The 18,213-nt window shown below is 41.0% G+C and overlaps 1 protein-coding gene across 18 annotated transcripts in view; it reads right to left on the minus strand.

Annotated features, from left to right (window-relative positions):
• mapta (microtubule-associated protein tau a) overlaps positions 1–18,213 on the minus strand; it is a 36,671-nt gene that overhangs the window by 8,133 nt on the left and 10,325 nt on the right. For 3 of the 18 annotated variants that reach the window (XM_065949711.1, XM_065949699.1, XM_065949701.1), the window contains exons 2-14: positions 16,795–16,960; positions 12,571–12,663; positions 11,761–11,844; positions 10,802–10,825; positions 8,177–8,211; positions 6,833–6,967; positions 6,410–6,455; positions 5,767–6,011; positions 4,318–4,410; positions 3,632–3,724; positions 2,475–2,567; positions 608–689; positions 8–114 (exon numbers count right to left, since the gene is read on the minus strand). In XM_065949711.1, coding sequence (XP_065805783.1) covers positions 8–114; positions 608–689; positions 2,475–2,567; positions 3,632–3,724; positions 4,318–4,410; positions 5,767–6,011; positions 6,410–6,455; positions 6,833–6,967; positions 8,177–8,211; positions 10,802–10,825; positions 11,761–11,844; positions 12,571–12,663; positions 16,795–16,942 — 1,278 coding nt within the window. In that variant the 5' untranslated portion in view covers positions 16,943–16,960. The remainder of the gene's footprint in view (positions 1–7; positions 115–607; positions 690–2,474; positions 2,568–3,631; positions 3,725–4,317; positions 4,411–5,766; positions 6,012–6,409; positions 6,456–6,832; positions 6,968–8,176; positions 8,212–10,801; positions 10,826–11,760; positions 11,845–12,570; positions 12,664–16,794; positions 16,961–18,213) is intronic. The other 15 variants (XM_065949700.1, XM_065949705.1, XM_065949704.1 and 12 more) reach the window with 15 other exon arrangements.

Genomic DNA, 18,213 nt, shown 5'->3' on the forward strand with positions numbered 1-18,213 from the left:
TTTTTACCTTTCTCCCTCCTCCTCCTGGAACGTGGCCGATGTTGTCAAGAGAGCCGACCTTAGACTGGACTTTAAACTCCAGCTTCTCATGTTTGATCTCGATGTTTCCACCACCTGAAGACAGAAACATTACACCATTATCAGCGTGTTTGGCCTTCAAACAATTACTGAAATGAAACCAGCTGAGAGGCTCTGTGAGTAAAGGTCTCTTAAAGGTGCAAGTAAAGGTGAAAGTGAGTAACAACCTGTAGTCATTTAAAACAGGACAGGTTGGCCTTGCTAAAGGAGTCAGGAGTCCCTATTCAACACTGTTTTCAACATGAAAGCTGTATTTCATGTGCTCTTTTCATGTTTTAATCCAAGGTCTTAGTCTATAAAGTAAACAGGAAGTAAGACCTTCTGAAGTGTAGAAACACACTCAGTTTTTAAATTGCACCACTTAGCCAGTGCACGGTCACTGATGAAAAATGTGATTTTAAACTAGCCTTATTGGGAAAAATATATAAAAATCAACAGCATAAATTATAGGTTTTGTATATAAGCGTTCTAAAGTTTGTGCTGGCTGTTTATCTTTTTGTCTTGCAGGACATTACAAACACATCCTCACCTGGTTTATGACGAATGTTGTCTTTCGATCCACACTTTGATGTAACGGTGCTCAGATCGATCTTTTTGTGCACAATCTGAACCTGTGAAGGCGACAAAACAGAACAAAAACAAACGTCAGAGAGACATCGGTCACTTTAAGTTTAGTTTGCATGCAGCAGCTACAGGGGGACTGATCTCAGAAACTGTCCAGTTAGTCTTCTAAAACTGTTACTGGGAGGAAAGGAGGGAAACACAGATCCATCAAATCGTTCACATGAAGACAAACTTCATTAGATATTAAAGTCTTGTCATGCCATCCATGACCGTTGTAACCTTAATTAGCAAACAAAATGCAGAAAAATTATCCAATTTAATGTCGATGATAATCCGCACTCTTTGACACGCTCATGTCTCATGTCGATTGGAGTTAACGGTCGTCTCAGTGACCTCATCTCAGGCTCTCCTGTTATCACACAAAGCACTCAGTCTCTCAGCTGAGGTCATCTCGGCACTCACATCAACAGGCACAGTGAAGAGGCCGAGGACAGAGACTCATTGTTACAGAGCAGAGACGATTTTATGACACAATTAGTTCAGAGGAAACTTAGAATCTTTAAAAAAAATGATTTTCTCTTTGTGAATAGTATCTGATCCTGCAGCTTAAAGCTAGGGTCAGTTTGAATTTAGACATCCTCACACAGGATTCATGCATTCTGATTAGACGCCAACTTCTGCCAATGTGATAAAAAAAGATCCTGTAGGTCAATTATAATGGAAAACCTTCAAATCAAAAATAAAGAAAACTGTTCTGTAGCTTTTCTTTTGGTCTGTAGGCTGAGGTTGAAACAATCAATTAATTTAAATCAAATTTAAACTACACAATTTGTAAAACTTTATCTTAAAGGATGCTAAAAGATTATTTCAAAATAAGAATTTTATGATTTTTAAAAAAAAATTTGTTGAGAAACTTTATAGATTTCAGAAAATATGAAACATTATTTAAAGGTACCAGGACAGTTATTGAGATGATGAGAGGTGAGAGGGACTCTGAATTTCTGTGATTTTATACATTTATCCTGCACTTTATCTATTTAGGCGCATTTTATTTTTCTTTGTTAATCAGAATTAAAGATGTATCATCATATGATTGTCCAGCAATATATCTCAGAATGGATGTATTTGGATATTATCGTGGGCCACGTATTGCACATCTTATCCTGTTATGAGCTACCCTGATATTCTTATCCTTATTTACATCATTCCTTATAGAGAGGTTATCCTGACTGAGGATCTAATTAGAGGACTCCAACGTCCATATATGGGGCGCGCACACTAACCACTAGGCCACCGGCGCCCAAGAGGATCTTATTATTTATCACAATGGCATGAATGGTCCTCCATTTATATTGTTTAGGAGCCATTTTTAGGGGGTCAGATTGTTATCACGGTCAAACCAACAAGCACAGATTCAACATTAGACCATGAGCATTACATAACTCTGTTAGCTGTAACAGAGGAGGCACTGAGAGCACTCACAGTGACTTCACACTGACAAAAGGACTCAGATATACAACTAATTCAGACATCAGTACGTGCAGGAAGGAAAGCTACAGGGAGTAGAGTGTTTGTACAGTTTAGTGCTGTTCCAGTGTTCAGTATGAAATGCTCATGGTGGGTGTGTTCACGTTTAAATATCAAACTGTTAATAGGAGGTGTTAACAGGTCTGTGGGGAGGAAAACAGGTTTCACACGGATGGGAGATTTCGTGCACTCTGACATCCTGCTCCTTCGTGAAGATGCATTCAGGAGAGGCAACAAGAATAGGATTTTCTGGCGACAGCTGCATACCTGCAGCTTGCCACGAGCTCAATCCCAAATCTACTCACATTGCCACCACCGGGTACATGTTTAATATTATCTTTGGAGCCGCAGCGGGACTGCACATTGCTTACGTCCACCTTCTTCTCAAGAATTTGAACCTGGAAAGTTGATACGTGGGAAAAGAAAGTCGGTTATCCTGCTAGGAAGAAACGGCGGCCGAGGCTGCGCATGAGGACCTTTTTCATTGAGAGGAAATAAGATGTTTGAGGGACGATCTGGAGGCTCAGGGTAGAGAGAGAGAGAGAGAGAGAGAGAGAGCTAACCATGGAGCATGGCTGATTAAAGAGGAAGGGGAAGTGCTTTGATTTATTCAAAACAAGGATTTATGAGCGTAATTGCAGAGATGAGAAGGTCCCTCAGTTACTCACATGACCACCTCCGGGTACATGTTTGACATTGTCTTTGGAGCCACATTTAGACAGCACATTACTATAGTCCAACTTCTGATCAAGGATTTTAACCTGGAAAAGTGCAGAGGTAAGGAGAACCACTGAGAGACACTACTGCAACGACAGTGAGTCAGCCTTGTTTTCGAAAGAATGAATATAAGTGAAGAGTTTGAAAGAAGTTCTCAGTAAACAGGGAACAAAGTGAAAACCTGTAACTGTTAGAGAGTACAGCCTGCACACAACAGGGGAGTGACATGTGACACATCTTAAACTAAGTCAGTTACTTTTTCAAAAGCTTTTCTTTTATGGTTTCCAGAAAGTATCCTGTGGACCTTCAACATGAATGTTTTGCATAGCTTATATTGATTGTTCCTGGTTTTGTATCACATGACCTGTCAGGTGACCTCAGGGGTTGGATATATGTGGAGGTGTGTCCATTCACTTGTTCATGTCTGATGAAGGGCGAGGGCCCCAAACGTTACATGTGGTGATATTTCCAATGAATTAAATTTAATTGGAGCAGCTTCTGGTGTGCGGACTCAGTATTTTTCTATCTTCCAGAAAATAACAAACACTATAAAACATGTTTTTTTGTCATCGATGGGCCAAATAATAGCTATTGTAAATAGATATTTAGTAATTCATGGGACATTTAAACTAATTGTACTATTGCACGGCAAAATACAACTTTACATTAAAATTAACTAATCATTTTTGCAAGTGTTTCAATGTCATTCTTCCTAAAATGCTGAATCAGCATCCAGATCTCTCACCTTGCCTCCACCAGGAGTGTGCTTGAGGTTGGCTTTGGAGCCACAGCGAGCTTGGACGTTAGCCAAGTCCAGCTTCTTGTCCAGGATTTGGACCTGCACGGTGCGAGAGGGGAAAACAACAATAATCAGAAAGGATAAGGAGGAAAGCTGCCAGAGGGGAAGCAGCTCAAAGGAGAAGATAAAATGATGAAGGGATGACATCTAGACCGTTTTTTGACTCGCTTCATTTAAGCTGCCATCCATAACTTTGCATCTTTTTATCACACAGATTTTCATTAAACCACTGCAACATGAGAAATACATCTTTGATACTACAGGGGGATATTTTATAGGACTTCAGTGCATGATACTCCTATTGCACTGGCTCATTGTTTAAACCAATATTATGTTACAGATGCCAGCTTGAATGCATTACAGCAGTGGTCTTTTGGTTAGATGCAGCTTTAACCTTTAGTCTAAACAACTTAGTACAAAACTCTAAATAATTCAGTGCCATATTAGTTATGTTTGAGCCAGCTGTGACTGCACAGATTCTTTTTGAAGTCCATCTTCTGAGCATGTGAACAGGGGAGAGCACAAAAATAAGAGAGCACTTAGTTTTTATTTTACCAAAAGTTTGTTTTTGGTGATCATAACTGCAGAGATACTCAAGAGTCTGGTGTTGAGTTCATCCCTCAGTTACTCACTTTGCCGCCACCGGGTACATGTGTCAAATTGCCTTTGGAGCCACACTTAGCCTGCACATTACTATAGTCCAACTTCTGATCAAGGATTTGTACCTGGAAGAATGAAAACGTCAGCTTTTAGAATGTTGAGCGTAGAAGACGATGAAGTGAAACAATGAGCTGTGAAGAAAACGGACTCGTGTTGCTTTGTGTTAACGGCATGCATGAGGTCGTGTTAGAGTGAGAGAGGGTGGAGGGAATCATTTGTCCTGGAGTTTTTAATTCTCATTCTCTCTACTCTGTCGTTCATTTTATTCCATAAATATCACAACTGAAGATCCTCTAAATATTGGCAGGAAGACACGTGACTGCACCCGATACAAAATTAGAACAAAGACTTGAAAGGGGTTTGAATGCTGAAAAGGACCTCACACATTTACACACACAAAACACACACATCACACACCGACACATGCACACACATGCAGTACATGAACACTCTTAAAACACAGGTACACACAGCACCTGAAGAGACTGAGGTCCAAAAACATTCCTCACTGATTGATTCAAACCTCAGAGGGCCGAGACACTTTTCTTTGTCTTTGTTCAGACTCTGATTTATGTTATTTATAAAACATACAGTATGTATGTTTCTCTCATGTACGTTAGGTGTTTAACTGTTCTAGTGGTGCAAGAGATTACAAATCTCATGGTTTGTATCAGATCACAGATTTGTGTCGGATCGGCCAAAAAGAAAGCAGAACGAATAACAATACATCTCCATGCGCCTCAGTTATGTTTCGCGTCTGCTACACCTCAAATGATGCCATACAAGCAGTAAAATAATCCTTCAATTACTTTGAATTAAGAAAGTGCTTACAGGCTTTCTTTTCACTCAGACTCTGCACAGGGATTTAGCGGCAGTACATTTATTTTACACATTGATGGTATATTTTTTAATCGATCTGTTGATCACACACAGTCCACCGAGTTGATCCATGACTGTGATCCGTTCCACCACTAAACTGTTGGGCATGCAGGTGATACACGGGGGTCCTGACACCAGGTGGTTCTTGTCTGCGGCTGTAATATGGTGTCAAGCATTGTGCTTCATAAGGCCTGCACATGTCTGTTAACAATGCAGGATTCAAAATCTTGAATCTCTTCTTTTGCCAATGCTTTTTATGGAGATGCACTACAATCTTTTTAGAAGAATAGACATCTTTTAAGTTTACATTCGACCTCTTTGGTTAGATCTAAATTGGTGCCATGCAGCCTCCGTTGGAAAGCACCAAACGGTGGAGAGAGAATTTTGAATTGACCTACTGAGTTTGAAATCAACCAATAAGCTTCTTTCTGCCTCCAAAGCAGATCAGACTGAACAGAAAAATGTTAATGGACCCAAACCTCACCTCTGCAAACTACACAAGAGCCTTTTTGCAGTATGAGGAGTACCCTGAGTAATCCTACCTTTCCACCTCCTGGCTGGTGTTTCATGTTCTCCGTGGAGCCGATCTTGGACCTGACGTTCTTCAGGTCCGGCATGGGTGCTGCTGCAGCCAGAGGAGCGGGCGGGCGGCTCTTCAGCGAGCCTGGGGATTTGGGCGTAGAGCGCACCACGGCCACTTTCTTCACTTTGTTGGCCTCGGCCGCCGCCTTTGCTTGGCTAGTGGGGGACTTAGGAGTACCAGGGCTGCTTTGTCCACTCTTGGCATCTTAAACAATCAGAGAAGTGTCAGAAGTGTCAGCGGTTTGAAGCAAGTGAGCGGTCAGGCATGAAAGAAAATAATTTACAAGAATAAATCATAAAAACAAACAAAGCGCTGTGCTGACTGAAAGCTGCCCCAAGTATGATCCAGGATTAACCTGATCAGACTTTGGCACGGTGGCTTAAAGTGATCGCTAATGAGTTGTGCTTTTGCTTCTATTTTTTTTTTTTTTTTTTTTTACCTTTTTCATTTTTTGGAGTGGGAGGTTTCTTGGCACTAGCTGTATCACAAAAAATATGACACATCATAAGTAATTCTTAAGTCTTACTTATAAAAAATAACAAAAAATGAAAAGTCCATCAATCAAAATAACAAAAATGAGGTGTAATGTCCTTGTTCCGTACCTCCAGGCCTTGCAGAGGTTTTGGCTCCAGGTTGTTTTGCACCACTCTGAAAATCAACAACAACAAAACGAAAGTTACATTTCCAGGAGAGAAGATGCTTTTACCTCCGAAGGATGTATTTGCTTTAATCTACATGAAGAGCCATGCAATTCAGAAAAAAAAACATGTTTGGATGAAGGAAAAATCACACAAATGGGGTCTTATTTGTTTGAGTGTGAGGATGCCATCAGTGATGATTGTAAAGGATTTGAGTAGTGTTGACAGTAATTGAATAAATTAGAAATCAGTGGAGGTTTGGATGCTTTCAAACCAACCAAACTCAGTTAAACATCCTTTCTCTTTCAAACTGTAAACTTGAGCATCCATCCATCCTGACCTGAGCGCAGGTCTTAACTTCTATGCTGCATTCAGACCTGTACTTACTCCGGCCTGCCCTGTGCTGCTGGCTTTAACAGGGATGGAGCTGGGGCCGTTTCGGGAGGCAGCGTGTGTTTTGTTGCCCTCGGTGACTATGGATGGTCTTTTTGGGAGAGAGGTTGGTGTGGTGGCAGTTTGAGTCTTTGTCATGAGGAGGGGGAAATGAATAGAGAAACAAACGTTCTAATGATCATAAAACAAAAGGAATGATTGAAGAAAATGAATATGATGGAAATGAAAGGTTGTAGGATTTCTCTGGTTTATTACAAACTGGAAAAAAATTCTTATCTATATTATAATTTAACTCCACAGTTCCATTGACCCACATAGGAGGTCTAAGCCTGTTGTAGCTCGTTGTTTTTATTTTCTGGCCAAAAACTTTTGCTGCTTTGGTTGACCCTCCTCTCTCACAAGTGAAGTTTCCAGCAGATCTTTGGAGAAAAAAAGAGCTTTATAATCTCTACAGCTCTATAATCCCTCAGGTGAAAGGAGGAGGTGTTAGCCAGATTAGCTAAACCTCTTTATTGAGAAGAACGACTCAAAATGAGAAGAACAGTCCTGCATTGCACAGTGACAGCAAGTTTCCTGGTCAAAGTTAGACTCAGGCTAAGTAAACTCTAAACTGTCATAGATGCAAATTTACAAAAAGCTCGGGTGATATTTCAACCTCTTTTGTCTTTTCGTCTTGATCTAATACTGGATGGGATGACTTTTGTAAACAATCAAGATAACCGCCACTGACTTTATGTCTCAGTCAGAAATTGTGTATTTTACTAACAATCTGAACACTCTTGTCGATCTTGTGAATGTGTCAAATTACGAGTAGCTTCGATGAAACTGTCCACATTGCGTCAGACTCTGTTTGCTTCGTCTGCCATCCTGGATTCATGCAGGGTTTACTCTACGTCTGCTGCTGTGAGGGACATGTGTAAACAGGCAACTCTAAGATTGTCTGAGCAGGCTGTCCTGACTTTTTTAGACATTTTCAGGAGTTCATCAGTGTAAAAACAGCTCTTGTCATCAATCTTTGAACGCATTAGATATCATCTAGCAACCTCAAACACTTTGATTGTCAGCTACTGTTTTGCAGCTTTCAGTGTTACCAGTGGATATCTGGATAAGGGAAAAGGATAGAATAGCCTCCAGAGGAATTTTTGGTTTGTGGCCTTCAATAATGTCTCATAGTAATTGAAAAATACTGAGAGGTTTCTGTCTAGTTTTATCATCAATCTGTTTATGTTTCTTGCTCACCCTATGTTCAGATGAAGCTACAAACCTTTTCCAAGTTGTAATAAACCAAAATAATCCCTTTAAAGAAAGAGATGAGTAGTAATGTTCTCTGTCACATACCTTATCCGCAGAGCCGTTATCCATCTTTGCTTGAGCTACAGACAGAAGAGAGAAAAAAAAGGGATTTAGATTGACCCCATTTTTTTTTGGGGGGGGGGTTAACATCTATAATTTATCCTTTCTATCCACTCAAGTGAGGTAAATGAAATCCTTCTGCTTCCAAGTGTGTGCCCAAAAGCATTCTCACAGCAAAGAAACAACAAATCAAACGTTGGTGATGTGGGGTTATGCAGCATGCATCGTGACACAAAGTGCTTGTGGAAAACAAAAAAGTGGCTCTTTTTTTTTTCCAGGGCTGCATAACCAGCGAAAGTGAGCAGAGATGGAGAGATGAAACAGAAAAGCTAAAGTGGGGAGGGAGGGACAACAAGCTTCTCCTCGGGTCAAAGTTAACGTCCGTATCAGACAAAAAGTCGGAGGGAGAGTGCTGCAAAGAAAGCTGCGTTGTAAAAGAAAGAAGTGGGAGGAGTTAACTGAGGAGGACTGGTTCTGAACTGGTGAACATGACAGCAAACAGACCTTTGAAAACAGCCACCGGCACCAGAGACTTTCTGGCTGGAGAGCTGTGGGGGGGAGTTTTCTGCAGCTCAGCGGTACTGGTGGTCTGAGCCACATCGCTCCTCATGTCTGAGTCATTAGAAATGTCAGGCTTTGAATAGTGGCCTCTATGTGATGATGAGTCACTGCTGGTGTTTTCAGCTGCTGGTTTGGTAAACAAGCTATCCATGTCTGAAATGTTCCTACTGCCATGCTCATTCAGAATGTTGTCTGAAGGAGAATCAAAGACCGAGTGAGACAGACTTTGGGTGCGAGTGGGATTTCTCGTTTCTGGGTTGATATTTCTGTTTTCAGCGTCACTGCAGGACTTTAAAGCTGCTCTGTTTGCAGTCGCTCCGTCTGTTATTTGCTCAGAGACGAGCTGACCTCCTCGATCGCCAATGGACGTGAGATCCTCCAAAGCTGCGGTGCGCATTAAAGACATCCCGGACAGATTGCTCATTTCGCTCAGGCACTCAGAGGCGTCGAGGCTGATCGCCCTGTGAGGATCCACAGCTCCGCCCCGCTCAGGGCTCCTCCTGCCGGGTGATACGTCCCGCCTGAGCTCTGCTCCAGCTCCACAGCCGAGGTCTTCAGAGGCCCATAAAGAGTCACTTATCCTCTTCACGCTCTCTCCCGCCACCTCGTTTCCGATTTTCTGGAGGCAGGAAGCTCTCATGATGTCGACACGCTCGGCAGAAGCTCCAACTTCAGCAGATCCATCAACCACAAACGCAAACTCACTGCAGACTCCAGAAGCAGGCTTTGCTAATTTGTTTGGAAAGCAGATTAATGATGACAGTCACAGCACTTGTTTTCCATCTCCCCATTGAAAAAAAAAAAGACTAAAGAAGTGAACAAAACAGGGAAGTTGATGTCCATGAGGAAAATAAAAGATTACTGTGTTTCATTAACCAGAAAAAAAACACCCCAAAAAACCCAGTGAGGATGCCAAACCAGGAACAGAGACGTGATGAGTGATGGAAAGAAGTTCACATGAAATAAAATTGAGATGAGAATGGACAGTGATGCATCACGCTGGGGCTCACAGACAACAGATGATGCATTCCACTGAAACTGACCACGAACATGTGTATGTTTTTAATCATAAATAAAGTGATTAAAATGTGGTAGAAAGTTCCTGAACTTCAGATAAATGTAAAATAATAAACCCACCCAAAACAAACGTTAACCTACATTTTAAATTTTCTTACAGCAGTGAGGAAAACTGTCATGAAGCCATAAAAAGTGAATTAGGCCCGTGTCCACCTAGCATTTTAACGGGTAGAGAAGCGCTGGCTGTACGCTCGGGAACGTTTGGATGAAGCGTTTGTGCGTTGAGAAGAAAAGCACTGCAAGTCCGTCCTGTCTCTATGACAACAGTCTGTTGACAACGGTTACCGCTGTATGAGCGACACTGCTCTGTCACTTTTTAACTGCATGTTTTATATTTGAGATCGTGAGCAACGCTCTCCTAAAATGTCTCGTCTCCTTTTTTTTATTGCACTCTATCCTGGGAATACCGGTTGCTGTATTTTGTGTCATGTCTTAATGTTTCAGTATGAAACACTACATTTTGCTCCTGTTATTTCCATTTCCATCTATATTAAAGATGAAAATATCTTCAGAAAAGGTAAAGGGGTAATAATGGATTTGAAGTGTCTAGAAATGTAAATTCTGGTTGGCGATTTTTGAAAAAATCAGAGAATCGAAAAAGACAAAGTACTTTGAGTATTCTGTTGTGTCTTTCATCACAAGAAGTACACTGATTTACACAAATCGCGGCAACACTCAATACTCATTGAAAACAATTTAAAAAAAGACATTTGAAAAAAACGCTAGGTGTTATTAATCACTCTAAACTTGAGTTATTAGATTCAATAAATAGTTATAATTATTATTAAAGTGGAACACTCCAGATGATGTATTACAGTAGCAACATGATGAATCGGTCAGTACAGGAAATGAAGAGTACTGACAGTTCCTTCTCCTCTGGGCTTCCCCCTGGACTAAATACTGTGTTCATATCTATCACCTGCGGTAAATAAATACAGGGTGAGAGCCATCAATGAGACATAAAGAGCCTACCTGTTGGAGCTGCTCCTCCTGCTGCTGCGGGTGGAACATGTAGAGACAGATGGAAAAGACATTAGAACATTAGCAGTAATGACTTTCTGTCATTCAGGAATGATTAATACACTCACTCACTGCAAAGAAATCAATACAAAGCCCACACACAGCACGTCTTCAGTTAATGCACAGAGCCCAAAGCAAATATCAAAACATCATCAGCAAACACAGAGAGCAGGCCACATGTTTGATGTCAGTCTGTCATGTGTAGCAGTACCACACTGCACAGCTGCTTTTAAAATCATCCTGACTGGGAGCCGTGCATCTGTGTAACACATCACAGGAAGTCTTAAATCTCCCCGCGGTCTGGCCATCCTGAAATAGCCAGGATGTAACCATCTTTTTGGTATAAAAAAAAAGGGGGGGGGGGGCATGTTTGAGTCTGTTTATGATCATGTTGCAGTTCTGAAACGTAGGAGTATTAAACATCGTAGCCAAGCATGAAAAGAAAAAAAGAAAGAAGCCACAGAACAAATAAATAAATAAAAGCCCCCGCTCTTTTCCCAGAATGATGCTGAAAGAAAAAAGATAGTGAGCAGATTTTAAATCAAGGCCAACACAAGAGCAGGTTTCAGCATCAAAAATGAAAGGTCCACTACTTTAAGAAATCAGAGCAAGTTAGAAAATAAGATCAATTCCACTCACTTGTCCACATGTTTAATATGAATATACAACCAACAGCTGGTTAGCTTAGCACAGAGACTATAGGAACAGACGGAAACGGCTACAAGTAACTAGCGCCCTCCAGTTATATTCAAGGTCACATATTTTGTAAAATACACTTCATATTGACAGTCCAGACATGTGAGAGGTATTGATCCTATTAAAATGATTGTCTTTAAGACTCTAGGGGGGGAAAGCACCAAAGCCAAAGCAGCTGAAAAAAATGGGAAGAGCCCAGAGACCGGAGGCATTACCAAGCTGCCCCTCGTCCTCACATGTGGCGCTCTCTTCTCCTGAGAGCTCAGCGGCAACCTCTGCTTTCTCTGCAGACGTCCCTACTGTGGGATAAATGTATGTCAGTCAGTCAGGGAATAACCTGAACCTCCAATCTAACCCGCAATCTGACAGACGTTTATCAGAATCAGAATCAGAAATACTTTATTAATCCCAGGGGGAAATTTGTTAACTATAGGCTAACTGGGCTCTGAAACGACCCCCCCCCCCCCCCCCCCCCCCCCCCCGACCCTGACCTTGTGTGAGCTGCTGCGGGTCAGCTGTGGTATTTCTCATGTTCACACTCTCTGGAGCTGTTTAACTGATCAAGGAGGCTTTTCAACCCGATGACACAACTTTCCACTGGGCTCGGGAGCAGCTGTCAGACTCAGTGTTTATGATCAAAGCATGTTTGACCCAGAGCCGAGTGGAGCTACTGTGGCTAATCCTTACACACACAGAGAGATGTTATTGTCTGTGTTAGTGCTGATTCTGCATGTTCAATGGTCTCTTATTTTACTATGTAATGACAACACAGCGTAAGTGTTAAAATACCAGGCACATGTGTTCAGAGATTTAAGGGCTAAAAATAATCAAAACTGTGAGGTGGAAGAAAATCAACAAATTAAGAAGACTGTTTCTCCAACCAAAGATCTGAAACAAAGGAAAGTTAATTCATAAAATAGGATAAATTAACACAAACAAAAGTATTTATAAAAAATAATAAAAAAAACAAGGGTTAAGTGTTTGGTGTTGTGGCTTCATGACGTGCTGCGTGCAGGCGGGCGTACCGGGTGTCACCGTGTGGTCACAGTGGCCGCTCTCTGCCTGAGTCAGCTCAGACACAGATTTCACTCCGTTCTCACTGAGAGCTGCTTCAGTCTCTGTGAATCAAAGGTACACTGGAGGTCAAACTTGTAGTGCCGTAATCTGGTATAGTTTATGTTTGTGGGCTGTGAAAAGAGAGTCATGTTATACTGATAATAAGACAAGTACTTAAATAATCTAAACCTGGGAGGAGAGATTTCAGGAAGCCTGGATTTAAACAAAAGAAAGTCCCTGTGTTATATGAGAATCTTAAACATGTTTACTTTATTCAGCAAGGGAAACATAACGCTTAGAAAAATAGTAGTGGTCATGTGAACTACTGCCTACAAATAATACATAAAAAAAAAATAAAGGCCACTAAATATATATATATTTTTTAGAATATCTCAATTTCCTGATCTGATGAAATGACCGAATCTGTGACTTAAACAGAACATAATGCCTTCTCAATTAAATGTACTGCAACAGATCGGGCACAAAAACACAATTTGTTATTTTGGCCGGTAAAAAATATGTTTGGCCGGTGAATTTTTTCATCTACCTGCCACCTTTGGCCGGTGAGTCAAAAAGTTAATTTCGGACCCTGTACAGTTACATCTAGTGCAGCGAACAAACCAGTCATCAAAAATCCGCAACGGCTAATTTAAAAAAACTGTGAATGTCGGATATTGGACGACGGGCTCAGACATAAAGTACAAACATGATATTTCCCTACACCTGATGAAGTAGTGAGGCTAAAGACCGAACTACAGTTCAACAACTAACCACACATTTACTATTGTTGATTTGACAACGAAAGTCAACTGTCATAGGTCAACTCATTTCATCCTTTCACGCTAAACAAAACCCATAAATTACAACTCCAACAAATCAAATCATCAAGCTTTAAATACACAAACATTGCACCCTAAATATCCCAAAATTGTTGTAATTTATATGTCATCCTGTAGCTGACGTCTCTGGCTCTTAAATTCCTGAATGCTCCAACAGTCGTTTGTTTTTACTTAAAAAAAAGAAAGAGGTGACATTAAACTAAAACAGAAGTTTGGAGGACCAACTTTACATCACAGCAGCGCGACACAGTGTAGCTAAGCCGGCTAATTGATGAACACGACACAGTAAACAGAGGGCAACAATGGATGACCAGCAGGGGTCTGCAGCTCCGTGGTTGTCCAAGGGGCGGAGCTTTGCTCTGATATTAGTCGCAATAAACAAAAACAGCCTTCAAATCACTCCTGAAATGAATCATTTTGTCAGATTCAATCCATAAAGGCCTTGTTACAGCTAATTAAAGAGTAACAGATTCAATGTATTTAGGACTTCTAGCCATGGCTCATTTGCCGTTCTTTTCCTTGGTTAGGCTTTTAGGAAATAACACACATGATATGACGCTGTAAAATAGACATACACACTGACATCCATGAGATATTGGGTGGAGAGTTTTGTGTTTGTGCTTTATTACAGCTCTCGCACGAGAAGTGACAATTCTTTTGACCAATCAGCTGACTGCAGTGTGTCTAACTCTTCTGTTTAGGGTCGGATCGGTACGCTTGGCAACCCAACAGAAGGGTAGCAAAAAAGTTGACGTTCGGGTCGTTTGTTTTGGTACCATTCTCAACTTTTAACGGTGGAAATGCCCATAAATGTGTACGCTACTGCTCGGTAGAAACAAGGCTCAAAACTCTGTCAAGCAGACCGGAGCTGCAGACTCGACCACTTCACCTCTGACCGCTCCTTTTCACATCGTTTTCGATATCATCTGAATTGTTATTATTTAAAAAAGATCATTCAGAACCACAATGATATCAAATTTTAAGTCAGTGTATAAATAGATTATACATTTTGACACCAGACCTGACATAAGAAAAACAACATTAAACCATAATTGTCACAAACTGCTGCTCTACATTTCTTTTTAAACTAACCCGCACAGCTAACATTAAACTACAAAAAGCCACGTTTTCTACTCCACTACGTCTTCTACTTCAAACACATCACTGAGATACTCACTCTGTGTTTCACCGCAGATTAAAGCGCGGTTTATCTCTGCCGACGGATCGGACTCTGTGTGCTGCTTCCTGTCCGTGCAAGGCATGATGGGAAGTGGAAACAGGGAGAACGACTGCACTAAAGAGGGCTGTAAACTGGGGAACGCTAGGTTACGCACTAATTGGCCGAATGGTTCAATCGGGATGAGAAGACAGAAACTGAAACTGATTATTAGCGACAAGCTGAACAATCTGTCTGGACTGCAGTTATTCACTTTACAAACTCTGAAGCTGACACACAGAACCGTCTCTTGACCTTTTTCTTGCGGTTGCTGTTTTCACATTAATAACCCTTTCAGACCTCTTCTGTGCTGCCTGATTGTTTGTGAGCTGAATCTGTAGCGTACAGTGAGACAGGATGGAGACGGGGCTCGTTCTGACCCAGATGTCTGCATTACAGAGAGCACAGTGCAGCTGCAGGCGGACACTCAGGGCCAGTCAAGCATGTCTTGTATCTATTATGTAAAGAGGGATTAAAACAAAGCACAGTCGAATCTGCGGGGCTCGACCTCAGCCCCAAATCTACACGGGGAACTCAGCGACTCTAGGGTATCATGAACGGAAACATCACAGTGATCCCTTTTGGGACGTTTTGAGAATACGTTCAGGGATATAAATATGAAACCAGAAGGAAGGATTTGAGGACATTTAACCTTTGGGGCCCAAAGTAGGAGGGTGCAGTTTGTGTAAAAATTTATAACGCAATCAAATGTAACTATAAAAATAAATCAGGAAATCTGAATACTTGTCAACATAATCACCTCTGCCTAACAGAAGTAGAAAGTACAGCTGCATGTGAGATATACCCTCATAAATCATCTGTTAGTTTATCAGCAGAAGTTTGGATTCTGCACATGAGATATTATTATTGATGATGATGGTTTTGTTTGATAATGATTTTACGATGGTTTTGATTCTGATTAGAACTCTGTCTGTCGCAGCTGTCGGTGGTGTGTTCTGCCTCTGGCCACTTCCTGTCAGCACCTCTGCTCACTTCCTGTTGGCACCTGTGTGTCTGATCAGACTTAAAGCTGTTTGTTTTCACTTCCTGCCGTTGTCTCCTCGTCTCTAGATCCTCGCTTGTGTTGTTCTCACTCTGATGTACGTCACTTTGAATAAAAGCGTCTGATAAATGAATTTTAGAATTGTAGAGAAGGAAACATTTGACTCACAGTAAATGCATCAATACACACTGAAAAGGCCTAACATTACCATTACTATATATCATTATTTAAAACTTTGATTAGATCATTATGTCCTGCTTTAAAAAAATGATGATGTAAATTTTTCTTTCTTTTTAAACCAAACATACATTTTGGTGCTATCATTACAGAATATTTTGTCACTCTTATAAATTGGGTTATTAAAGCTACTGATTTGTATAGCTATAGTTCCTCATACTGTATATGAAATATTGATTAATTTGTGTATGTTTTATATATTTGCCATACTGCAACGTGTAAACTATAACATGTCTTTGTTTATGTTTTTAGAAAAGTTCAAACTTCATATTCTTTAGCCTTATAATGACTCATAAACAATGAGTGAGCTTGATCAAAAGTTATTTATTTATTCATTATCATGGACAGTGGACATTAATTTGTAAGTAACATGACTGAAGCTAAAGTGTGTCTGTTGTTCTTGGACAGGTAAAAACGGAAAAAGTCAATGACTTACACATTTATTTTTCATGGTATTGTAACAGTTCAAACCCTCCTTGAAGTCGAGTCACGTTGTTGAGCCTTTATGAGTGTTTGTTATTATTAGACACTGTCAGAATTTAACTAGTTAATCTGACATTTTCTAAATCTTAATGTGTGTATGTAAATCCAAGTAAATATCAGTAGTAACATGTTTTAGAGGACAAACAGGACATGCATCTTGTTTAGAAACAGATATTATGTAACATGTATTTTGAACAGCTCACTGCCTGAGAACTGGTCTTTATTGTTTTATTAAAGTGCTGCAGAGCGACAGTCTCTGTGTTGGGTCCTGTCAGGACATCAGAGCTGATCGGTGATGTAATCATAAGACCATAATGAGAATGATGTCATCAGGATTACGTCACCTTGACAACTAGTCAGCTGTATTCATTTGGTACATTAACTGCAGAGGCATCTCTTTGTTTCACTGTCTGACCTTTCATTTTGGCATCTCCGGGGCTTCTGTGTCCCAGCTGCACGCCGTTCTCCTGGTGGTGCTGGTCATTGATGGTCATGTTGGCTAAGGTGGAGTTCATGGTGTCTCCAGAACTGTAGCTGTTGGGGGCGTTGTTCATGTAGTCCATTGCCAGTCGCAGGTCAGGCTGCAAGAGTTCAAGAAATGCAGATGAGGACAAGAAGAAAGAGGCCTGGATTTAAGGATTAAATAGAAAGATGGCGTTCTTCATGAACACCTCGTCTTCCGGCCTGCAGAATCCAGTCCGTCACGGTGAAATGTAAACAGACACTGTGTCTGTGAAAAGTGGTTATTTATACATCCTGACGTGGGGTCGGTGCTTCATGTTACAGCCTGACTGATAAAAATAGTCCCTTCTGCCCATGTGCACGTCGTCCTTGATGAGATAAGTTCCACTTCCTAAACAACCTGAACAAGTGCAGCACTTCTGTTTCACGCTCTGCTAATTAACAGAGAAGTCAAAGTACACTCTGGTATCACTGTAGAAATACAGTTACATACAAAATGATAATTAAGTTTATGAGGGAAGTCAGGAAAACACACATTAAGTATTAAGATTGGAAAAATATCCCCTATGACTAGTTGTTGTAGTACTAGAAATCGGTCTTGGTCTCAAGACCACTTTTTGAAGGTCTTGAAATCGAAAAGCATTTTTACTCGGTCTTATCTTGGTCTCAGACTGGTCGGGCTCCGTGTTTTAAATCAAGACTACCACTGAGAGGCAGTTTCTCCACGTCATTACTGTGATTAGAAGGAAAACACCTCTTTTTAAAAATACAAATAACTTCAATTCATTCATAATTTGATCTCATCTCGATTTCCCCCTTCCTTGGTCTCGTTCCCTTAATGTCTTGGTCTTGTACTTGGTCTTGGTCTTGGTCTTGGTCTTGGTCTTTGTCTTGACTCACAATGGATCCCTAAATGTCTTGGTCTTGACTCGGTCTGGATCCCTAAATGTCTTGATCTTGACTCGGTCTGGATCCCTAAATGTCTTGGTCTTGACTCGGTCTGGATCCCTAAATGTCTTGGTCTTGACTCGGTCTGGATCCCTAAATGTCTTGGTCTTGACTCGGTCTGGATCCCTAAATGTCTTGGTCTTGACTTGGTCTAGATCCCTAAATGTCTTGGTCTTGACTCGGTCTGGATTCCTAAATGTCTTGGTCTTGACTTGGTCTTGGTCTTAGTCTTGACTCGGTCTGGATCCCTAAATGTCTTGGTCTTGACTTGGTCTTGGTCTTAGTCTTGACTCATAATGGATCCCTAAATGTCTTGGTCTTGACTCGGTCTGGATCCCTAAATGTCTTGGTCTTGTACTTGGTCTTGGTCTTAGTCTTGACTTGGTCTGGATCCCTAAATGTCTTGGTCTCTCCTCTTGGTCTG

This window comes from Labrus bergylta, chromosome 21 (genome assembly GCF_963930695.1).
Source record: "Labrus bergylta chromosome 21, fLabBer1.1, whole genome shotgun sequence".
NCBI lineage: Eukaryota > Metazoa > Chordata > Actinopteri > Labriformes > Labridae > Labrus > Labrus bergylta.